At 43.3% G+C, this 26,079-nt stretch overlaps 1 protein-coding gene across 2 annotated transcripts; it reads left to right on the forward strand.

The window, feature by feature from the left end:
- Positions 1-3,029: 3,029 nt before the first annotated feature.
- LOC144767014 (uncharacterized) lies at positions 3,030-25,757 on the forward strand. 2 transcript variants are annotated; one of them, XM_078650668.1, is made up of 4 exons: positions 3,030-3,139; positions 3,241-3,285; positions 13,240-13,353; positions 25,061-25,757. In XM_078650668.1, exons 1-4 carry the CDS (start codon positions 3,071-3,073, stop codon positions 25,178-25,180), a joined length of 348 nt encoding a protein of 115 aa, XP_078506794.1. In that variant the 5' UTR covers positions 3,030-3,070; the 3' UTR covers positions 25,181-25,757. The 2 variants fall into 2 exon arrangements, with proteins under 2 accessions (XP_078506794.1, XP_078506795.1); XM_078650669.1 differs by having other exon boundaries at positions 25,064-25,757.
- Positions 25,758-26,079: the final 322 nt, after the last annotated feature.

Below are 26,079 nucleotides of genomic sequence, written 5' to 3' on the forward strand. Positions count from 1 at the left end.
TCGCTTAAAGCCTACTTCCAACACTATGGACCCCCTTCCATCCACAATAGTAAAAAAATTCAACCACATCATTGCCCCTTTCTGGACAAAAATTATCAACTCCTCTCCCAAATCACGTTGTGTCCCACTCTCCCTTCAGTTGGGACAATCTCACCTATACTCAAGAAACCAGGGGCCGACCCCAATGAGCTCAACAACCTCAGACCTATCTCCAACCTTCCGTTCCTAGCTAAAACATTGGAGAAGTGTGTTTTCCAACAACTTAACAAACATATTGACGACTTCAACCTCCTGAACACCTTTCAGTCGGGTTTCAGGAAAGGTTGTAGCACCAAAACAGCGATGCTCAATATTGCAGACAATATCCACAGAGCATTAGATGAAGGTGAAGCCTGTCTCCTCATCTTTATTGACCTATCTGCGGCTTTTGACACAATACACCATCGAGCTTTACTTGAGACTCTGAAGAGGCAATCTGGCATTAATGGCACAGTACTAGAATGGTTCACTTCCTTCCCTCAGCACCGTTTGCAACAGATTAAAATCAACTCCTGTCTCTCTGTATCAACACGAGTCAAACTTGGAGTTCCACAAGGATCGATCTTGTCACCACCCCTCTTCAATCTCTTCATGGAAACCTTTGCAATTATTCTGAAACAAGCAGGGGTTCCATACCACCTTTATGCAGACGACACGCAAATATACTAAAAAATCAAATCACCCAGTGATGTTCGACACCTCAATGGCACCCTAACCAAGAACCAAACCTGGTTTAATGCAAACCACTTAAAACTGAACCCGGACAAAATGGAACTAATACTGTTCTTTCCAAAAAGTAACCACCAACCATTCAAGACTGGCTCGAGGAGCTTGATGCTCTAAACTACTCCCTTGTCCTATCCGACTCGGTAAAGTCACTAGGCATTACCCTGGACAAGAACTTGTCAATGAAGAACCACATCAAGAACTCTGCAAAAAGTGAGCTTTACTCTCTAAAACACCTCAAGAATATTAAACCTTTTATTCCTCAAGATGATCTCAAGACAATTGTACAATCTCTAGTCCTTTCTAAACTGGACTATGGAAAGGCCATCCTAACAGGGTCACCAAAAGCTCACCTAGCCCCACTAAGGTCAGTCCTTAACATGGCAGCCTGACTCATAAATGGTGTAAAAAGATTTGAACACATCTCACCAACTCTCAATGCACTCAACTGGCTTCCCATGGAAGGTAGATGTATTTACAAACTGGCCTGCATCACACACAAGGCCCTTCACACCCATTCGCCAAACTACCTAAACAGCAAACTAGTAAAAGCAGGAAAATTCAGAACTATGAGAAGCACCAACTCACTTCTTCTCATCCCTCAGAAACTGAAAAAGAAAATGACCCAGTGCCTGTCCATCTCTGGCAATTTACCCAGGAAGTGGAACACACTCCCGATTGACCTCATATGTAACTCCTCCTTTTCTGCTTCAAAAAAGACCTGAAACTCCTTCTCCTCAACCAATACTTTACTGACCAAGTCAACCATCCTAGACATCTATAACTTAATGGACTCCCCCTTCACTTTGACCTTCAAGGATGGTGGTTATCTGACTGTGTCAACCTTCTACTTCTTTCTCCCCTCACTGGATACATAAGTATTATGTATTTGCTTATATCTTTATGCATCCTCATGTCCTGCGATGTTATGCAATCTTTCTTTTTCTTTGTGTATGTAAAGCGCTCTGATACCCAGGGGTCTAGCTAGCGCTATATAAAACTTTATAAATAAAAAAATACAGTAAAAATAAGAGAAGAGTTTGGAAATATATGTTTGGGAGTTCAAGGACATAAAAGAGGTCAGAGAGTGGAGGTAGGAGATACTAAGGGGTTTATTTATGAGCCGTTGCATCACTTTTGCACTGATGGGGCGTCACTTTTTGTGACGCACCAGCGGTGAAAAAATGGGCCTTGTTGCACCATATATTAAAAGTAACGCATCTAGGTAGATGTGACACTTCGTAAACCCCTGTGCCACATTATACCTGCGCCAGGTATAATGTATGCAGGGGTTGCATTCGGACTCAAGAAAGGGTCATAGAAGTGGTGCAGTGAAATCTATAAGATTTCACTGTGCCACTTCTACGAAGCAAATGCGTCAATATCCTACGCCTGCCTCATGGCAGGCGTTGGGCTGATGCAGGCACATTTTACAAGCGACTTCCCCATGGGTAATGACCCATTGCTGGAGTTGCGTCACTTTTGTGACACACTCCAGCAATGAGCCTACAGAACCGTCAGAAATACTGACGTATCTGTAACTCCTTCACAACATGATGCGTCATACTGTAAATATGATGCATCATTGGTGTCCCATGTAGGGCGCAATGAAAAGTGACGCATCGCTGTTTTCTCGCAGCGATGTTTCACTTTTCATAAATGAGGCCCTAAGTATGTGTCACCCACACAGGCTGTTCTAAAGGGGTAAAAGAGTGATTGTTGGAAGAAATATTCAGGTGCTCGGAGATAATATTTAATAATAATATTAATAATACATTTCCATGAAGCAATAACTAGAATGTATGAATGCACATGCTATTTTAAAATGTTCAATCCTAAAAACACCTTCTAGGTATATCTACATACATACACATTTTGTTTCATGTATAAAGTTCATAGACGAACAAAGCAACCTGAAGGAAACACTCTGGCACTTGCTGAAACGTAGAAACGTAGTTAAAAGCTACTTCCTTTAACCGCGATGCCACACTGCCACCCCCTCAGGGATTTCCAGGCCACATGAAAAGAGATGAAGATCTAAGAGATTCCATTCTCTCATGATCACCCTCCCCCATACAACTGATACACTTTTCCAATATTAATCATTTCCTCCTGCGTTTACAGGTGAATATGTCTATATGTGTGCATATATATAGTTATGTCTCGTGGTTTACATACCACACAACAGCTAACAGCAAGACAGCGGAGTGTGCTGCTGTGTACTTCTGCTATCACTATGCTCTTCAGTGCTCTGTGCTTTGTCAGCTGGTTGGCTCACTGCAGCACTGCCCCCTTGCCCAAGAACATGACTGTTGATTTCAGCCAAGTAATTCGGGAAGCTTTCGCACACTTGGAGAGCATACCATTGAAAGAGGTGAGTAGTAAACTTCTCACTGGCTCACAATGCTACTGTTTCTTTTGAGCTAATATTGCAGGAAGCACAACTGGCAGCTGAGCTATTTCTGTGTCTTTCAGGAAGAGATGCTTTACACGCCCAGCGCCATAGAAGACAAGACACTGGTAAGGAGCTATACTTCGCGTTATCAGAGGTCGAGTGCAAATGTTTTTACTGTGCTTCAGGTTATTCCCTCTTTTAGGAGATTGCGGTCTATCCGCATCCCTGGCCCAGAGAATATAGTGGTACCATGAGTTTGGTACCATATCAGTTTTGCTTTTGTGACATGGGAAATCCATCTGTGCAATCAGCATGGACAATGATACGTCAGCACTTACAGCAACATTAAAGAAAGTGCAGATGATACTTCCTTCAAATTTAAAATGAATAGACAGAGGGCTGGTGGACAGACCCTCCCTTAGCTCTCAGATTTAGGACATTCATGTGTTAACACTTGTGCCACACTATGTGTAGTCCTTGCTTGTGACATGCAGTGGCCTTAGTGCAGAGGATGCTGGGACGCGAAACATCTATTACAACTCAGGCATTACATTGGCCTGCCTTTACAACGCAGTCAGTCCCAATACTCTGACGTTACCACGAGTTACATTGCAACACAAGTCATTATAACGACTCGCTTTAGGGATTGCGGTGTTGGACTGGTGTTGGATTTTAAGTCCAACACTTTCCCTACTGATACACCGACTGGAGTTGGAATAGTAATTAAAACTATTCCAATGTTCAGCGCTTTCCTAAAGCAAGTCGTTGTCATAATTTGCGTTGTAATGGAACTTGTGATAACAACACAGTTGGGGTATTGAGTACGTTGTTAAGCCACTTCGTAGTTTTGGCATGCATGGTAACAGATGTTATTCTGCTGGGGCACGTGGCCAAGAGATCGTAGGGGTCCTCTGCACCACAAAAATTGCTGTGTTTCAGTACCTAATGAAGGAATGGGGCACCGATTTTGCTTACCTGACTAGGGCCCAAACATGCTTAATACACTTCTAGCATTGGTGGTGTGAAATGTTTCAGTTAGTGCCAGGGAGGCTTAGCGTGTGTGTGACGACAGAGGTGGGATAACAACATGATCACTGAGGAACAGGTGTTTCTCAAACAAAGCAAATTAGAGCACGCATCTCCATCTGATGGAAGCTTCATTTACAATATTGCACTACATCTACAAGATACGGTGCATTCCTGTCCTTTTCTCCTGCGCTGGTGCACAATGGGCTGCCATGTGCCAACACAGGTACCCTTATGCTATGGTGCAAAGGTGTCTGTGTTGTAGAGAATGATTGTTTTTGTGCAGAAGAGACACTTTCCTGCACAAAAACAATCACACAAGGGGTTTTCCTCTGTCTATGTATTTCGCAGAATGCAGCACACATAGGAAAAAGAAAAACAAGGCGAAATAAAGTTATTTCTCATCGTTGTGGCTCTCTTACACTTCCCCTGGTGGGGTGTTGGAATCTGTCGCATTTCAAGGTTTACAAAACCTTGTAAATGTGGTAAGGAGTCAGGTTCCCTGGATTTTGCATGGGAACACCCACAGCAATACCTATGAAACACCCCTGTCAAGCAGAGTAATGCATGAAACTGGGCCATATTTACAAGGCCATGAAAAGCCATATAGGGTGGCTTTACATGGCCTTGTAAATGTGGGCAGACAGACTGCGCCATCGGTGCATCAAGAAAAGTGACGCACCAGTGGCACAATGGGCTCTTTAATAAACACCTTAGTTTTGTTACTGTCTGAGATTCTGTCCCGGGGCTCTCTTAGTGCTTAGATATTTCAGAAATTGCCATGAACACCAATTCATGTAAAAACCAGAAGGAGAAGAAGTGAGTTTATGCCCTGTTTATGCCAACATAACATCACAAGATTGACCCATTGTCCAGCACTTAGTCCTGCAACCGCCTCCTATGTGTTATTGAATGTCTAGACCAGTGGTTATTAACCTGGGGTCTGGGGACCCGCTGTGGGGACACAATCCCACATTAAGCGGTTCCATGACTGCTTAGAAAACTAACCATTTTGTCAGATTAATAACGTGTTCATACATGGAAAGCAATAGTGAACATTTTAAAATGCTATGTAAGTGTGAAGGAATTTGAAATTGGAGGCTTAAAATGAAGTTGGTATCCTTAATTTGATTTGTGAAGCAGTAAAAGAACAGCAAATGGAATCTACTATGGGCAATTGGTGACCTTAATCGAAGTACTGGTATCCAGTGATCAAAAGAGACCGTAGGAGCAAAAAAACAGACAAAATGATATACTACTCTCTTGCATCGTACAGGCTTAGTAAAACTGGCTGCAAATTGTAATTGCGGCCCCAAATTCATATGTTCCCTCTAGGTTTTACCGTTTACTTTCCTTCTTATCCCTAGAGACTGCTGAAAAATCCTAAGGCACAGCTCACTGCTGGGAATGTTAAAATATAGTAAAACTTCACATGTGAGACCTTTAAGTACACAGCAGAAAGAGGAGCTTCAAGACATTTGCCTGCCTTCTTCTCTTTCCCATTTTACCTATGTAGAAGATATAATTTGGAAGTTCACTAAAGTTAGGTGCCCTAACGCCTACCCTCACTTGAAGTCAGAGACCTTTTGGCCCTACTTCTCACCCCATACCTGTGCACTAAAGGCCAACCTTATCAAATACCAATGCAGCACAGTGCAGCACATTACCTTGCTGTGTAAGAGGGAAAGGGCAGGAATGCCCTGTATATATCGCAATACGGTGTTTTTCTACCTTCTCTTAGAGCTGGCACAAAATATGCTGCCTAGCGCCACTGCATGCACCCTCGCACCATGGTGCAAGGGTGCCTGCAGTGCAGGCAGGATTGTTTTTGTGCAGAAAGGGGCATCTTCCTTCTCAAAACCAATCCTGAGAGGCATTTTTCTCTTTCTATGTCTGCTGCAGAATTCAGCACACATAGAAAGAGGAAGTAACAAGGAGAAATAAAGATAATTCTACTCGTTAGCCCTCACCTGGGAAGGCATGGCATTTTGGCTCATTCCCAGGTCTACCAGCAAGGGTAAGTCTGGAAATGCACAAACATCCATGGGTTTTGCATGGGAACACCCACTCAGTGCCCATGGAATACCTCCTTGGGGCAGAGAAATGCAACACAACGAGATACACTGCGTTACGTTACTGTAGATTTTTCAAGTCACTCAGAACCACGCAAGGTGGCCTTGCATGGTTTAATCAATCACATTCAGTAGTTGTGTCGTGCATACACCCCATTGCAAGGTGGAAATGGGACACAACTACTTGATAAATACGGCCCTAAATGTATACTTAACATTTGACTTCTGGGTTGTTTGTTTGGAAGCTGAACTCTTCGGGGACACCCCTTTAAGGAATTACTTTTAGGTTGGGCATCCGAGGCCTTAAAAAATATATGTGGTCCAGCGTCTAAATAACTTGCAGTGCAGATTCATGTCATAGGTGCTGTAATCCTTTTTCACACTTTACCACCCTGTGCAATCCTGCAAAGATCATGTTATCTCCACAAATTGCCAAAATTAGAAGGAAACAGCGTATTGATTTCACTACCCTCTTTTAGTGGTTTTCAGAAATATTTTGGTAAAACAAAAAATCGGTAATTGCATTACACCACTCAGTGATCATGGTTTTATTGTGAATTTAGGGGCATATTAGCAAGGAACCTCGTTAAAATTATCGCCGTTTTATCGGCAGGAAACTGATGATAAAACGGCGATAATGGGCTTGCTAATATGCGTTATAGAATTCCTATAGAATCCCAGGTTAGATGTCCTGCAATAATTTTAACGAGGTTCCTTGCTTATATGCCCCTTAGTTTTTTAATAGAGCTGCGGCGATTTTTATCGCAGATAAACCTTGGTATTACCAAGGTTTATCGCAAATGTGATAAAAAACGGCCGCAATGCATGAATATCGCTGAAAAGTCAGCGATATTCATGCATTACTGAGCTAATGCTCTTAGCCATGTTATCCACCTCCCATTGGATAACATGGCTAAGAACTGCTCAGGGCAGGTGTTAGCTTTTGGAGATATTCGCGCTTAGCGCGAATATCTCCAAAAGTTGGTAATAGGAGATAGCGATGTTAGCGACTGTTTCCAGTCGCTAACATCTTGGCACGCCCACTTTGCATGTCATTAGTGATAAATATCACTGACATGCAAAGTAGGGCCCAAGATGGTCGCTATCTCCTACTAGCTGTCGCTAACTGGTGTTAGCGACAGCTAGGTAATAGGGAGATAATTTTATCTCCGCTTTCTTGGCTTTTAAAGCCAAAAAAGCGGAGATAAACCCCCTTGATAATATGCCCCTTTGTTTCCACAGGTTTTCTCCATTTAAATGTTTTTGCTGATGCCAGCGATGTTGCTGACCCATGCTGCTGTGTTGTATTACTATGTAACAAATGCAGTACGACTGATTATTTTAATAACGTAATTACACGTCACTTTAAACAGCAAAGAAGTGGTAAAAGTTTCGTAAAAGGCTTACAGCACATTACATTTAAATAAGAATACACGTATTTAAGTGGGCACTTGTAGGAATATTACTATGTGCATGGGGACAACTGCGAGATAGTAAAACAGAGACCCAGAAGGCAGTGAGTCACCGTCGCAAGACTGTACCACTAGCTTTAGACTAATAATGAAAGTCAAAACCACTTCCTGATGCACTTCTAAAACAGCAGGAAGATGAAAATTGGCACAAGGCAAAAAAAGTGACACTTTCTTTTGAGGATTATGTTTTCATGACACACTTGAAAACTGTTCTAATTATAACACAAGTTACAGGAAGTTGTTGGTTGGAATGCTTCAACATTCTGCAGAACCCTGCGTTTCCCTGGTGAAAAGGGGGTCTTTCACCTTAAGACTGAATAATATTAATTTGGAAAAAATAAAGTAAGTCAGTCAATCAGTCAAAACTACTTTATTCGGTTAATACAAATCATAAAAGTACATCACATACAACATACGACACCACACAAAAAGAACATCTAAAATTCAGTTCATCAATATATATGGGTGACCTAAAAAACATTTCATAGTCAGATTTCATAGATACACTAAAAACCCAGCTTACCATTAATACAAACATAGTAAATCCAGAGGACTCCATTTTGAGGGTTATTGACCACTGAGCTAATCAGTAATTGAATTGGGACACAAATAAGGCCATGCTGACACACCTTATCCCTCACTGACATCCATCCGTTTATTTATAGTTTACCAGAAGGTGTTCTGCCACTAGAACCAGGTAAACTCACTGACAGAGTAGGTAGTATCGATCACTCAGTCGTAAACTGTTAAAGAGAGCAGTAATTATGGGCTGCATTCTGAACCACTTTGTTGGTTGTTACACTTTAAATAGTCTAATAATTGTGCAGCCATATATTCTGACAGCCTTTGCTTTAAATGTGTTTATGTCGGTACTTATTAATATTATACAGTAGTAAGTCCCATGCAAGGGTAATTAGTGAGAAGATCAAGGCATGGTTTATCTTTGAAGATTAAGAATGCACATGAACACATCAGTTTTACACATTCACAAACTTCTGTCCCACTGTTTTCAACCTTGGAAATGGTGGTAGATTTACACATATCAAGGGATGCAATTTAACTCCCTTTTCCGGGTTGGACAGGAAGGGAACGCCTCCAGATTTGGTGATAGCAGGGGCAGCTTTAGTGCTGGTGGCACTCAGTGTGACAATCATTTTTCGCGCCCCAACCCCCGTGACCACCTTCTTGGATTCTCACACTACCACCGGACAAAAATGCCCCTCATCTCTCCAATCATAAGTTATTGCTAAACACAGCGCCCCACCCCACTGAGGTCAGCGCCCCCTCCATAGGTCCATGCCCAGTGCGGCCACACCTGTCGCACTGCCTTAAAGTTGGCCCTGGGTGGTATTGAACGGGATAGGGTTTCTTCCCTAGGGAAAATGTTTTCCCCGTGAAGACAAAAAAAAATGTTACAAAATTAGTTGCTACCATTTTCACCAATTCTGAAATGTGTACTTTGTGTACCAGGGCCGGCTTTAGGGCAGAGCAACTGATGCAGCCCCACTGGGCGCTGACCTGTGGAGGGGGCGCCGACCTCATAGGTGGGCTGAGTTTAGCAATAACTTATGACTGGAAAGATGAGGGGCACTTATGCCTGGTAGAAGTTAGAGAATCTGAGGAAGCAGTCATAGGGTGTAGGGGCACCAAAAATGATTATCACACTGGTCGCCACCAGAGCTAAAGCCGGCCCTGTTGCATTTCGTTCCACATTGGCTGGAGTGCCAAATAGTCACATGCACAGCTTTTCAGACTTACTTACCGCTGTGAAGTTTTGTAGCGGACCAGGCCAGACTTCGCCCCCTCTTATATTGGCGGAGGCTCTGGTCTACAAAGAAATCAAAACACAATGCGTTAGGCATAATGGACGTTATTCTGGCAGATAGCCAACATAGAATCAAATGGCTTCGGGAAATCAAGTCCCTTCTTGAAATGATGGGCATGAGTGTATTATGGACAGACCCTGCCAATGCGCATTTCCCCTCCAAAGAAGGTCTCAAGGCAAAATATTGGGAAATGATGTTCTGCAACACATAATGCAGCCAATCTTCTTTATCTTTAACGGGTACATTTATGGATTTCAAATGCTCGTCCTTCCTTGAGCAATACTGGGACACCATAACTAAACCTCGTGACCGGAAATTATATTTCCAGCTAAGGATAGGCACTCTGCCAATCAGATCATTTACTGCAAAGTGGGGTAAAGGCGAGAGCGACAAATGCCCTTTTTGCATAGACTAAACCGAAAGAGTACCCCATGTCCTCATTGTCTGCCCTGCATACTCTACTCCCAGCCCCGTCCCGTGGAGGGAGTTTCGGTGGGGCGGAGAGGCGGGGCGGGCGAGGGGCTGGGTGGGGGGTGCTAAAAACTGGAGTATGGATAATTGAAGGTAAGTAAACAATTTAATAAATAAAACAAATTTCGTAGCGCGCCCTGCATCACATTTTGCGATGCAGGGCGCGCTACGAAATTCGTTTTATTAATTAAATTGTTTACTTACCTTCAATTATCCATACTCCGGTTTTTAGCACCCCCCCACCCTGCCCCTCCCCCGCCCCGCCTCTCCGCCCCACCGAAACTCCCTCCACGGGCCGGGGCTGTCTACTCCTCGGCGTGCATGGCTAAGTCCGATAGCTAAATCACTGGGCCTTAGAAACTGTGCCGAGGCAATGAGAGTAGTTTGTTCCGATCCCGCACCACCAATTGCCATAGCAATGGCTACATTTCTAAGCTGGTCATGGAGTATACGTATGCGCCACATTGGTGGATTCTAAAGCTGAGTAACACCTAAACTCCCCTTATTACAATAATAGTTTTAATTAATTATCTTTGAATTACACTTTGATTTTCTTTAATACCTTTTAATCAAATGGATTAAATGTCCTTTCTTCTTTTTATTATATTTATACTGCATATTTTAATGTTCTGTAATTCATGGTTTTTAAGGGCACTCGTTCTTTTTTTTGTTATATGTATGTGCTTTAAGACTTAATTATCGTAATAAAGCTTTTGAAATCGTTTTGTTAATTGCCAAAAGGCATGAATGTACACCTGTGCATGTACAGGTGTAAATTGCAACTTTTCTTTGTGAATAAGGTCCTATGATTTGTAGACCACACTCGGCTCTCCATAGCAGGCGCATTAACCGTCTGAGGCATCTTTCTATTCGTACTTTTCCTGAGCAGTTTCAACTTCCTTTTGTAATTCTGATGCCTTCAAGATTATTTTTTTACTCCTTCCGTACACATGCTGAGGCGGAAACTGCGTGCCAAAGATAAACAAATACTATTTAGATTCTCTTAGATGGTATCATAAACATGTCACATTAGAGCGCCACTTTCACCCAGTTTTGAAACAGAAAAACTCGGCACTCTTATTTACTGCTTATGAACAACTGGAAAATTGTTTGTGGAAATCTATAAAGTGTGCACAGATGTGGTGTGTAGATTTGTTGTAGCATACCTAAAATTAAAATTCTGAGCTACGTTTTCACAACACCCTGAAGTCATACGTTTGCCACACTCAATATATATATAAGATTTTTGCAGCAGATTCTTCTAGCAGAATTCTCTTTCAAACAAGGATGCTTTGGCAATTCTTCTTCTTCAAAACCCACTTTGTCAATGAATTTTTCACTCTGTAATTTTTATCTTAAACAATTTTTTTAATCTAAAGGAAGACTACTACGTTTTTATAACAATGCACAAAATGGATAAAACAGCAGTTTCACATATTTCAATCACCCCTAAATGATGGGAAAACAGGTTGACGAGGTGTGCTTCATTGTATACTGGTTATGGGGAAGAGAAGGTATGTGTATGGGAAGAGAAGGTAGATGGCGCAAATTGGGACAAGGGGTTTACTATCCAGCATAAATGGCGATTTGTGCTAGAAAAGTGCTTTTTTCTTTGCACCCAAAAAATATTTTGGTCTGCTTCGCATCACAGGGATCAAGGAGGCACTACTGCGATGGATCAACCAAAAGATCCATAGGGCAAAGTCCGATGTAGCAAAATAGGTCTGTTTTTGTGTCAAAAACTAAAATCCTCTGGAGGCAGGAACTAAACAAGGGGAAATGCACTCATTTTGCAAAAAAGAGAAACCTACTGCATACATCGTGATACACGTAGACATCCAATGCACAGGATCCTTCTGAATTTGTCTAGACTGAAATTTGTTCTGGAAGGGTATGATCTCATAACAAACCCTATGCTAGACAGCAGGCACCCACCTCTACACCAGGGTCCAAGGCCTTGCGCCATGCACCCACCTTTACACCAGGGTCCACGGCCTTGCACCATGCACCCGCCTCTACACCAGGGTCCACGGCCTTGCGCCATGCACCCACCTTTACACCAGGGTCCACGGCCTTGCACCATGCACCCGCCTCTACACCAGGGTCCAAGGCCTTGCGCCATGCACCCACCTTTACACCAGGGTCCACGGCCTTGCACCATGCACCCGCCTCTACACCAGGGTCCACGGCCTTGCACCATGCACCCACCTCTACACCAGGGTCCAAGGCCTTGCGCCATGCACCCACCTCTACACAAGGGTCCAAGGCCTTGCGCCATGCACCCACCTCTACACAAGGGTCCAAGGCCTTGCGCCATGCACCCACCTCTACACCAGGGTCCAAGGCCTTGCGCCATGCACCCACCTCTACACAAGGGTCCAAGGCCTTGCGCCATGCACCCGCCTCTACATCAGGGTCCAAGGCCTTGCGCCATGCACCCACCTCTACACCAGGGTCCATGGCTGGTTTGGTCGGCCCCAGTAGGTTGACCAAACTGTCAGGGCTCACAGCCTTGGGCAAGCCACTCCTCCCTGAGCCCCCAACCAGGCATACCCATCTGCCTTCTCGCAGTCATTACGAAGCCTGTGAAAGATGAGTAAAATACTTCACCTTTTAAAGTCTGATACTATGAGGGTTGCAATTTAATAAATCTTATTGCTCGGGCATAACATGTGGATTGTGGTGTTTGCGCACCAAAATCACATTTTGCAGGTTTCACCTGTCAAAGTGTTCTGGAGGGAATTACGGGGGTTTGTTAATTATCATAAAACTTGTAATAAAATCCGGTTCTAAATCTGCCAAATTCTAAATGATCAGTAAACGTCTGTCACTCCAACACTAATGAAAAGAGCAACACACATAGAATTAGGCACAACACCACACTTCCCATCAACCTGAGAGCACAATAGTGAGGCAATATTCTGATTACAGGTAGATTGCTTCTGGGGAAGGAGCCAGGTCTGTTCGAATTCTTGGCCTGTTTTTGGATTGAATTGTGTCATGGCAACCAAATTGTGATGGTGGATATTTAGCAAAGACTAGACCGCAATTTGCAAGAAATCATTTCACATCTGATATCGGCAGTAGTGCACTAAAGTCATGATCAACTGGAATTCTATTGTTCGACTAGGTTCGCAACCAGCATAGATGTGAGATAAACTCTTCTGAACTATCACACAAGTTTAATTCTAATTTATGCATCAAAATTGCAGGCTCCATACCACCTGACACTCTTCATTGAAGGCTTGGAATCCATGGACACTGCAGCGGCCACTCTACTGGCAGAAGATTTGGAATGCTTAAGAGGATTATGTGAAATTCTAAGAGTAGGTTTCATTTTATCTCTTTCTTCCTCTGATTGAAATACTGTTTTGTGCATGATAAGGAGTCAGAATGTGTTTAGTAGTGCATTGAAACTGGGACATCTGTACTACAGCAAACTGCTTCTTTAAGTTCCAATTAAAATTAGATACACTTTTTGAGAAATACACTGTTGCGCTATCAAAAATGCACTAGAATATTAATGATCACTTTAGCTGAATGGTATAGCTTTATTTCTGACATATATTTGGACAAGAGTGGTTGTTTACTTTAATTCGTGAGCGGAAAGGGGAGGAGATGTGACCAAACGGCCAGAGCTGACAACTATGGAGCGAGGAAGCCAGGTTCCTACCGCGGTGTCAACAAGAATCCTGTGAATCTGGGCAAATCACTTAATCCTCCCATACATAAATAAAATATGAATCTGATCTTGTGCAATGTAACCGCTCCCGTGCCCTTGAGCCCAGTTTGTGCTACATATAACTGCAAAAAATAATAATTTAAAAATTCTTCTGTGAGGCTTGGGACAGTCTCAGTGCTAAGTACTGTGAAGGTTTCAAAACAGCATGTTTTTTGGTTGCATTATTTCTGCTGCCCCAGTGGAACACTAGCTTGACACATGCTCCAGGAAAAAATAGAAGTGTACTTGTCAAATTGCACTTTCTTCCGAACAGTGAAGGCACCAAAGCTTTGCTGAGTCTGAGCCATGTTTGAAACTGCTTGGTAGGTGGTTGTATAGGGTATTGGCGCCCCTGGGCAATACGCAAGAAAGTATACTCGAGTAATGAGTGAGGATTGCGGTGCACAAGGGTAGGGAGAGCCACCCTCCTCCCCAACGTGTGGCTATCCACTGGTAAAACAGAACAACAGTCCCCTGTACACGCTAACAGTGTATCAATTATATCAATAACAGTGTGACAAAGGCTTGAATCTTTGCTGGAACATGCTCTTCAGTTTATTCACAAAAGCCTTAGCCAACACGTCTTTTGTCGCGCTTACGGTTGTGCACAGTGACTTCTTCAGGGCTATACTCAATGCGTGAAGGTCCTTGAATCCGGTTGTATATCCGTCCTGAATGGGATTCAGAATGGTCCAATGTTAGACACACAGTTAACACTGCACATATCTTGCGTCCAGAAATAATCCCTCCTATTCACAGTACATGTATCCTGGATGTGTTTCCCAAAGAGAAGTCCCTTAAGCGAGGATTTAGCAATAGTGAAAGTTTATTCAAGCATGAATAAATAAAATATGTGGTGCATTGCACCCTCTCAATACAGGTTGTGTTAAAGGAAATAACCGGCAGCCATATCCTTCCCGGTATTAATACGGGACCTTTGCCTCTGTGATGAACAGAGCTCCTTCCAGAGTGTATGCTGGAGACCTCCAGTGTAGACGCCAGAAGGAGCTCTGTACATACAATGCAATGCACCAGGGATATGTGCAGTCTTTACTGTGTGTCTAACATTGGACCCTACTGAATCTCATTTGGGACGGAAATACAATCGGATTTAAAGACCTTCGCGCATTGACTATCGTCCTGAAGAGGTCGCTGCGCACAACCATAAGCACGACAAAACACGTGTTGGCTAAGGCTGTTGTGAATACACTGAAGCACATGTTCCAGCCTTAGCCAACACGTGTTTTGTCGTGCTTACGGTTGTGCGCAGCGACCTCTTCAGGACGATAGTCAATGCGCGAAGGTCTTTAAATCCGATAACAGTGTGACAAAGGCTGTTGTGAATACACTGAAGCACATGTTCCAGCCTTTGTCACACTGTTATTGATATAATTGATACACAGTTAGCGTGTACAGGTGACTGTTGTTTTGGAGATATGTTTGTTGTGTCTGCACAACAAATTTCTTTTTTTTTGCTTTCAAGACTCAAACAACCAAAGACAAAGTAGCGCAGAGGATTAATATGCCTGCTGCAAAGAACTCTTAATGTACAGATCACAGATCTGTATTTTATGTGGATAGCTGAGTGTACAACAGCTTTTGTCAAAGGTATGCTTTTGTCTCCCAGTTCATAAGATATAACTCTAATATAGAACAGTGACTGCTATGAAATGTAAGCAAAGAGCAGCATCCAAACTGCATAAAATAGGTTAGGAGGTTATGTCTTTTTTCTCAGTCTTTCATTATCTATTCCTAATGTTACTGAAAAGGGTTTATTTGGGTACATATACATTCTTATTAGTAAACTCAGCCTTTACCAGTGCTTTAAAACAAATAAAATGTATGTGAAAGAGGGGCTAGGGAGAGATGAGGGGCACATCTACACGGTGGTGGAGAGGGAATCCGAGGAGAAGGCATGGGGAGTGGGGGAGCAAAAATAATTGTCGTACCAGGCGGCAACAATGCTATTGCCTGCCCTGGTGTGGCCGTCGCTTTGACTCACAGCCCTGGGGTGGAAAGACCACCAGGTCAAAGGCTTATGCTGGCAGAGACAGTGAAGATTACCCTGGTGTTAACTAATAATGTCCCAAGATTCAAAATAAAGGAGAAGGAACACTGCTGATTTGGCAGATTCTAAACGTCCCCCACAGTCCTCGGACTAGTGGACAGTCAGTCTCAGGGCCCCACTAGATGCTTTGTCCCTGAGCTATGGCTATGACATTTGCAGAGGTGAAAATGAGCAAGATACATGGGGAACGATGTGCCCATACTTTTTTGATTTAAGAAAAACAGTCACCCCACTTTTTGTTAAAGGGCAACCGTCCCAGCAAGGTTGATTCCAACAGTTGAGATTTCTTGGCTGTAATGGAAGGGAGTGAGTGTCTTGTGCAGTGAAGCCGATGGAAATACAGACAGCTACACAAGAAACAATCTTTCCTGCCAGGGTGTCGGAGTAGTGTGGCTCACTGGTTAGAGGCGGCAGACCCGGGAGCAGAAGTCGGCCTGGGACCAGGGTTCAATTCCCGACGCGGCAGGGTCGTGGACTTGGGTCAGCGGACTTGATAATTCTCGTTTCGGTGCTTACTCTAATCAGCGGTTCCACTCGGCAACTCTTTGCATTAGCTTGCCTAATCTCCACAACGGCCCCATCAACTCCGGGGATGCCTGGCCCCACCTTGGGGACTCCCAGCAGGGACCATCCCACATGGAAAGCCAGGACGGGTTCCCCAGAGTTATACAGCGCCAGGAAACCTACGGACGGGTAGCAGTGCGATTTACAAGCTCAAATACATTTACATTTACATTTTACCTGAAAGAAATGCAAATATTTGCGATTGGTCAATCTGCAAATATAAAGGCAAATATGTGACTTTAGTTCAAGACATGTATTCTTTTTGAGAGGTAGTGCTAGAATGTTATCAGCTGAGATCTAGAGTATGTGCCTTATTTAAAAAAAATGTTTGCACTAGTTACAATCTGCATATTACTAAACATCTATATATTCAAAGTACAGTTTTATCTTCAACCTAAATCTGTTTATGCATTTTGTGGCATCCTATCTTGTACTGTATTTTAATGCACGTTTAGTTAATGCATACATAATCATAGTGCCTTCTGTCACATTCTGGGATCTAGAAGCTCTAAAATAGGCATTACTCCACACTGCACCAACCAGGAGCCGTTACCAGTAGTGCATTTCCCACTGATAAGTTTAGCTTGAATTTATTTTTCATTTTAGGTTTATGTGTTATTTTATATGCAGTTGCCTGAAATTGAAAGACCAGCAACTTGTTACAAAATATTTTATTCTTGTTAACCACTCCTTTGACTCCCCTCCATGCTCACAGACCCGCCCTGACTGCACTCAGGATCAGAGTTTATATAACTTTTTCTAATGCATTTCAAAATCAGATATATAGGCTGACATACTGGACACAGCAGTCATTTTTGCACTAGCTAATTCTTGCCTAGCAAAGGCCAATTTTTGGAAAATATTTCGGCAAAATTGCATTGGCACCTTTCCCATCTACCTAATAGAATGCAGGATGACTCCAAGGTGTTTTTAACCCCTATTTTAAAGAAATACTGTTATGGCCTAAATCAATCCAGACCCACTCTTTGATTCTTATTACTTTTACATAAGGATGAAGTGTCTTTTAATGTGGGCACATTTTTAAAGGCTGCCACACGGGCGCAATCTTCGATGCACTGATGAGATATACTGCTGCAATTTGATACTGTATGTGATATTTTATCCTTCTAGCTGAAGCATTTTGTGTATTGGCCAAATCTTAATTTAATTTGTTCTGATGTAAAATGTTTCTATCTTTTTCTGTTCATGAATAACTTTTATTGCTGCCACAATGCTGCTGGATAAAGTTTTGAATTGAATGGAATTGAGTACTTAACCAAAATGCAGAACAGCCGTAACTTTACTTGCCACAAATACATAAACAAATGAATCAATCAATCAATCAATCATATCATTTGTAAAGCGCACTACTCACCCGTGAGGGTCTCAAGGCGCCGCGGTGGGGAATGCTGCTACTGCTCGAAAAGCCAGGTCTTGAGGAGTTTTCTGAAGGTCAGCAGGTCTTGGGTCTGCCGTAGGTGGATGGGGAGGGTGTTCCAGGTCTTGGTGGCGAGGTGGGAGAACGATCTGCCGCCTGAGGTCACTCTTCGGAAGCAGAGGACTGTAGCGAGGGCGAGGTCGGCGGAGCGGAGCTGGCGGGTGGGGGTGTAGAAGCTGAGTCGTCTGTTGAGGTACGTTGGTCCGGTGTTGTGGAGTGTCTTTTGTGCGTGCGTGAGGAGCTTGAAGGTTATCCTCTTGTTGACTGGGAGCCAGTGCAGGTCTCTCAGGTGGGGTGTGATGTGGCTGCAGCGAGGGATGTCGAGGATCAGGCGTGCAGAGGCGTTCTGGATGCGTTGGAGCCGTCTCAGGAGTTTGGCCGAGGCTCCTGCGTAGAGGGCGTTTCCATAGTCCAACCTGCTGCTGACAAGGGCCTGGGTGACTGTTCTTCTCGTTTGAGTGGGGATCCACTTGTAGATCCTACGGAGCATGTGGAGGGTGTTGAAACAGGAGGAGGAGACGGCGTTGACCGGCGTTTAGTCATGGAGAGGGTGGAGTCAAGGATGACCCCAGGTTGCGTGCGTGGTCAGTGGGTGTTGGAGCGGTTCCCAGTGCGGTCGACCGCCAGGAGTCGTCCCAGGCCATAGAGTTGGATCCGAGGATGACGACCTCCATCTTGTCCGAGTTTAAATTCAGTCAGCTGTTCCTCATCCATTCAGCAACGGCCTTCATTCCTTCGTGAAGGTTGGTTTTGGCGGTGTGGGGGCCCATGGTGAGGGAGGGTATCAGCTGGGTGTCATCGGCGTAGGAGATAATGTTGAGGTTGTGCCGACGGGCGACGTGGGCGAGCGGTGCCATGTAGATGTTAAACAGAGTTGGGCTGAGGGATGAGCCCTGGGGTATGCCGCAGATGATCTCGGTGGCTTCGGAGCGGTAGGGGGGAAGGCGGACGCTCTGTGTTCTGCCGGAGAGGAAGGAGGTGGTCCAGTCCAGAGCCTTCTCTTGGATCCCAGCGTTGTGGAGGCGTGTTCGTAGTGTGTGGTGACAGACCGTGTCGAAGACGGCTGACATGTCCAGGAGGATGAGGGCCGCTGTTTCTCCGTTGTCCAGCAGGGACTTGATGTCATCGGTGGCGGCGATGAGGGCAGTCTCGGTGCTATGGTTGCTGCGGAACCCGGACTGGGAAGGGTCCAGGATGTTGTTCTCCTCGAGGTAGCGGGTCAGTTGTTCGTTGACGGTCTTCGCGATGACCTTTGCCGGGAACGGGAGCAGGGAGATGGGCCGGAAGTTCTTGAGGTCCTTGGGGTCCGCCTTGGGTTTCTTGAGTAAGGCATTGATCTCGGCGTGCTTCCAGCTCTCAGGGAAGGTTGCTGTCTCGAAGGAGGTGTTGATGACTTTCTGGAGATGGGGTGCGATGGATGTGTAGAAGCTGGAGAAAGTACAGCATAATAGACCACTCTCAAGAGGCGCTAATTCAGCGACACCATCAACCTCCCCCATTAATATCTGTTCAGATTTGGGAGGCATGGGCATCCAATTATAGTGTGTTTGTGACTTAATGCGTGTTGAAAACTTGACAATGCAGGGCCAACTGCTTTGTGTCATCGAATTTGAAACTCTATGACACATCTGACTTTTCTCCCATTAGTTTCATTTCCAATGGACTGCACTTTCACACAAGGTTAAAATACAAATCAAGCCAAGAACAAGCACAGGCAGTATTTAAAGACAATTTGACAGCAGGCAAGAAAGTGAACAGCTGTAATAACCTGGCAGTCCTTATCTGGTGTCATCATATATGTATCTATGCAATATGAACAAAACGGTGCAGAGCATTTAGAGACTACAAGAGAATATTTAAGGTGAACTTCAAGATTGCTCTCTTTAACCTATTGAATGCCATCAGGCTTGATAAAAATATGGGGTCTCTTGACTCTAATAACAATAATACCTTACCGAGGTCGACGAGTGACACCTCAATGTCTGCTTCCAACTGCGAGCAGGAATAGCAGGTGTTAGTGCAACTGAACAGTTAAAGGGATGACTTCATGAGACGACTGAGCACACAAAACATCTGCTGACTGGGGGAGAATGGTTGAAAAGTTTCAGCACTCCGTCCATCATCTTGTTGCATTTGCTATGTTCACCCAGAGTGACCAAGGTTATGCCCAGATGTGGGCCATGGTCACAGTGCCACTGGATTAAAGCTAACATGGATGAAGAGGGGTAACACCCCGAAACTGGTCCTAAGATGCTTGTTTCCGGTCCAGGGAGGACCTGACCTGGCACTTCAGCCTGGACTGTTCCCATGAGGAGCAGGGTAAAGACTATTCGCATATGGCTGGGTCAAAACTGGGGTGGCATAGTAAGCAAAAGAACGATAGATTCAACCCAGATCTGCTGACTGGGGGTGAGTGGTTGAAAAGTTCCCGCACTACGTTCATCATCTTGTTGTGTTTGCTGTGACTGAGAACATGACTGCTGAAAATGTAATAATTTGTTGATCAGGGGTATTTATGGCATTATCCTTAACTCTTGTTACATAATAGAGAGACTCCCACTAGACTCCTCCGTGAGGCATTCAGCTGGGCAAGTCATCGAAGTATGAGGACATACTATATATACACCCTAGAACCAATGTTATGTATAGCGACATCAACCACAAGTGATTTAGGATACTGAGATTTGTTTGGGAATCGCATTTTTTAGTTCAAGCACGAGTACATCAGAGAAAGAATTCGAATTGAGTGAATTATATGGTACTTGAGAATCATATCAGAGGTCATTTTTAATGACACGACAAGCTCACCTTTCCGCATCGGATACTTCTGTTGGGGTGTTTTACTGCAGGCTTGGTGCTCCATTAACAGGATGACCTACCACATTCTAACTGATACTACTAGATTACATTTGAGACCCACATTGGAGGTCATCCCATATGAGACCACAAGCTCCCTCTCTGTTTCGGATGCTACTGTTGGGGTGTCATAATGCAGACCCGATGATCCAGTTCTAGAAGGTCCCTTACGCCCAACTTGTATTAAGTTACGAATCTTTGGTCCTGAAGAAGATGGAGATTAACAGCAATTTCAATTGAAACATACGTCGACCGGATGGTGTGACATCCCAGTTATCAGCACAGCCACTGAGGGTTGATGATTCACCCCTTTGATTCCATCTGTGAATGTAGTGTTGTACTGGGGTGTCTGAATGGATGTAGTGTGTGTCAGTGATACGATTGATGAGTACGTAAATGTGGTGTGAGTATGGGGTTGTATTATGATGAGAGTGGGTTTCAGTCCTGTAGGACGCAATTTGAATTGTGTACTTGATCTATATAAAGTGCACTTGTGGCCTTTGCCAAATGAGAGAATTATGCTAATTATTTGTATATAATGGTGTGTAAATAGTGATTACTGTCTAAACTGTGTATTGCCATGAAAAAAGGCAGCCTTTTTTTAATACCAAATGGATACAGAAAATAAACTAAGTTTAAATAATAATCAAGGTTTGGAAATTGTGGTGTAACAGAAGATGACCCTGTAAAGCTGACATCAGCTAATAACGAAGAAACAGAGGTCTAGTCAGTACCGGCTCCTGGAGGGTGTGCTGCATGTAACGGTCAGGTAGGCCGCATGCCGCCCCCAGGCCGTACTTTGAGTATCACTGAGCTAGAGCAAACATCAGGTGGTATTCCAAAGTTACACAAGGGCTCACCTTTTCGCCCCATCTTCCCTCAATTTCAAATATATAATCTTCAAGCACTCTGCTCAGTTCTATATGGAGCTGAGTTTGGGGACATTTTTGACGTGTTTAGCCTTGGGCTGATGAACATCGTTTTTTGCAAGAAATAACTGGTCTTCCCATCAGCACCCTGTTGCTCCCTTTAATGTTAGAGATGGTGCATAACAATTTAACTGATGTGAGTGGCTTAAGGCCTTTATTTTACTGGGTGCACCTCTGGTCTACTCCTGAATTGGCAGCTCATCACGTAGGGATGTCGGAGATTCTACCTAGCGCAGGTACAGACTATATCTCGTGGTTGAAGTATGTAAGAGTTACTCTTTCTAATATTAGTTTAAGTCAGCTCTGAGGCCAGCGAAATATCTACTGCTCGTGTTAAGAGTGCATACTGGCGGTATAAGAGGAGCTTGCTGCATAGCCAGTAGGATTCCTGACCTTGACATTTCTTCAACAGAAGCATAGCTATGAGTGGCAGAATTTTTGGATGCAATTGAGCCAGTAACTGCAAGTTAACTTGAACCTGGGTCTCTCCTTCTCTCCTCTTTCACAGTTTGATGGAGGTATATTGAAGCCACGATCCCACCAATGTGCATCTTGCTTAGAAGCAAATGAAATACTTGAGCAGGTTTCATTTTTTTGCCCGATGTATTAAGGTGCTAGAACTAGACTGTATTTTCGCCCACTAGGTCAAAATCTTGGAATTAGGGCATACAGAGATGCTTTGAGAAATGTAAATAGTGATACTTCCCAGTGAGTAGTCTTTGTGTTATCACAACACTTGTTGACCATGTGGAGGGTTAGGCAAAATAATATAAAAAAGAACACATTGCCCAGTATGTCCATGGTGGAAATAATTAGATTAATGGCGGAGATTGTTTTATGAAAAGGTTTTATACTGTCAAAGAGCCTGTACATGCGCTTTCGGATGGTATTCTCCCATTGAGATCTTTTACTAGTAAACGGAGCACAGATCCAGCCCCTAGCCTGTGCCGAGCCTGTGAACTGGACTCTGAAACTGAGGCGCATGTTTGGTTTCTTTGCTCGAGGTATTTAGGCTCTTGCAGAAAATGGATATGCCTGATTTGTCTGAAGCTGCGGGTGACCAGATATCTTGTTGCTCAGAGAATATTGAAAAGTGACACCTCTTACCTAATTGTGTTTGCAGTTAGCCATGTCTTAGCTAATGCTTGGTAAAAGCGTAGTAACATTCTTTCCCAAATTACTACCTGAGTCCCAGCATGTATGAATACTACTTGGATGCATCTGTAATGTATTTCATCTATCTAAAATCCCACGGAGTTCTAAATGTGATATGTACGATGCACTTTAGAATATTTTTCACCATCCTATGCAGAATTATACCCTCTGGCCTACAGCATTTTTATATACTGCATTTTTTAATTGGTATTAATACACCATGGTGTTTTTATTTTTGAGGAACGTATTATAATTAAATGGGTGATACAATTTTTCAACTATATTATACATTGTTTTTATGAGTTGGCAGCGTTTTTATATATGACTTATATGTTCAACAGTTTTCTTATTTGTATACGTTGATGGTTTCTGGAGAACCGAATAAAGTATTAACCACTACTACTGTTTTACATTCTCTTTTTCTACGATGTATTTATGCTTTAATGGACTTACACACCTTAATCTTGATTTTTTTTAAATCTTATTATCACTCTTATGGGATTCTTTTTAATTGCAAGAACTTTGATGGCATTGCCGAATAACATTTTGGATGATGATATAGAACAGGGGAGAATTTAATGTATTTATTTTAATAAACATCTCCATTTTGAAGAAATTAAATTTTTTCAAGCTTGCTACTCCAAAATACACATGTAACATAAAAAAGACATAGGGGCAGATTTGCAAGCCCCTTGCGCCACTTTTACGTCACTTTTAAAATGGGAAAAGTGACCCAAAAGTGACGCAAGGGGCTTGTAAATCTGCCCCATAGGGTCTTATTTATGAGCCCTTGCATCACTTTTGCGCCGCCAATGCGTCACTTTTTGTGACGCACCAGCGGCGTAAAAAATTAGCCTTGTTGCACCATATTTACAAAGTGACGCATCTAGTTAGATGCGCCACTTTGTAAACCCCTGCCCCACATTATACCTGCGCCAGGTATAATGTATGCATGGGGGCGCTCCTACGCAAGAAAGGGTCGTAGAAGTGACTCAGTGAAATCTATAAGATTTCATTGCGCCGATTCTAGCCACAAAAGTGTCAATATCTTAGGCCTGCCTCACGGCATTCTTAAGACTGATGCAGGCACATTTCACATGGGACTTGCCCATGTGTAATGACCCATTGCTGGAGTTGCACCACTTTTGTGACACACTCCAGCAATGCGTCATTTTTGCGCCTACAGATACTAAGAAATACTGACGTATCTGTAACTTCTTGCGAATTGATGCATCATACTGTTAGAATGACACATCATTGGTGTCACAAGAAGGGTGCAGTGAAAAGTGACTCGTCGCCGTTTTCACGCAGCGATGAGTCACTTTTCATAAATGAGGCCCATAATGGTTAACTTGAATTATGGTCTTTCAAAGCCATGTTATGGTTTTTGGTCACATTAAAAACCACCATGGACCCTTTCTAATTCATGTAAGAAAACTGGACATCCTATTCCCTAATTTGGCAGTAAAAAACAGCCTTTAACTGGGGCAAGAAGAGCAACCTGCCCCTGCCCCCCTCCGAACACCTATGGGCCTTGTTCCCACGCACATGCTCAACTATTGATAGCTGAGGCCCTGCTTGAAAACCATTATGGCTTCCGCCTCATCATACGCTGTATCACCAGAACCTAGGGATGTGTGGGATTATGTGATCTGACGTACTTTTATGGTTATGAAATATAATCGAATAAAGCCTTTGAATGTGTGGGATTTTACTTTGCATAATTACGCAAAAGGAGAGGGAAATTATGCAAATGTATCCGAATCTCAAACCCGTCATTCAATATAGCCGTAAATCACACATGATGCGAACAACAGTTGCTTGCATTCTGGTTATGTGTGTTGTTTTCGTACTCATGTGACAGGATTTTGCTCAATAGGTTAGAAAATTGCACCAGGTGGCATTGTGACATAGCTTCTGGCATTCCGCGTTATATGCATAAGGCGAAATGCCCGAAATTACGCGATGTGATTATGCCGCCACTATAAAAATCTTGACCGCGCTAGAGAAACACTGGATAAATAGACATGAATATAAGTTTTCAGATACGCCTCAAACTACGGACACGTAGATATGGTTTCCAAACGCGGCAGGGTGGACTAAAAAAATGAGAATGCGTTTTTGATTCATTTTGTACACACTGCCTAAATGGTGCTTTACTCACAAGTCAGAGGATGTCCGTGGTCAGTCAGTTGCCCCTTCATATATAAACATTTTGCAATAGAGTGATCTCTTCTGACGCTTTATGTATTTGCATGTTCCTTTCTTGGTAATTTATTGTTCTTCTACACCTCTTCCCCAGCAGGATGCAAGTGACGAAACAGGCCCCGACGCCCCAGAAAAGCCACTTCCTGAATTTTTAGAAAAACTGAGAACATTTCTGGAAATGCTAAACCGCGAAGGTTGCCGTGTCCACGCGTAAAACACTAGCCATACTTATGCAGCCACCTACATGTCTGTTTTTATGTACTCCAGTCCAAAATGTAGAAAACACGCCGAGGGGAATCATCGTGCAGGCATGGTGACCCCAAGACTGGCCTTTTCTTCAGTCCTATCGCCTTTTGACATATTTTAATATTTATTTTCGTAATTATTTATTTTATTGCTTTTGCTGTGAGACTTCCGGTTAACGACAAAGTGGTTGAAATGCTGGCATGGCACTTCCTCTACCTGAAAAGCTGACACTGCACTTTTCAAATACAGCAAAACCTTCGGTTCTTGTAACATAAATGAAAAGATTAACTTATTTCTATTTAATTACAAACCTGCAGGAAAGCCTGGGTTTGTGTTTAATTAATTATTATTCAATTGTCAAGTATTTTAACTGTCGGAATTTTTTTTAACTATTTATTGCCTGAGGCACAGTTATTACTATTGATCGCCTATTTATTTCATTCTATATCGATCTCATGTTGGCATCACGACAGCTGCTGGCAAGATGGGCATTGCCTACCGCTTGGGTGGCAAGCCTTACATGACATGAAGCGGCAAACATTGAATTTCAGAAGTGTGTAGTAGAAATTGCAGCTCAGTGAATAGAATAAATGCCACGATCCTGGTGTGAACTATATTTGTATCAAAACATGTTTGCTTTAGATTAAAAACATACAGACCCTTTGTTTCGTTTTCTTTACTTTTGTGAATGTATGCAGAGTAAAGTGGGCCGCATCTTGGGGCGTCAAAAGGCTGCACAAGGTGGTCATGTATTTACCCAGGGGAAGGGAAATTGGGGAATTATAACATTTGTAACTTGGTGCAGCAACCTAGCTCAAGATCTGGTAAACGGTTTGCTGTGCTATTTCGGTATATAAGAAACTTCAT

The sequence above is a fragment of the Lissotriton helveticus genome, chromosome 7 (genome assembly GCF_964261635.1).
Source record: "Lissotriton helveticus chromosome 7, aLisHel1.1, whole genome shotgun sequence".
Lineage (NCBI taxonomy): Eukaryota > Metazoa > Chordata > Amphibia > Caudata > Salamandridae > Lissotriton > Lissotriton helveticus.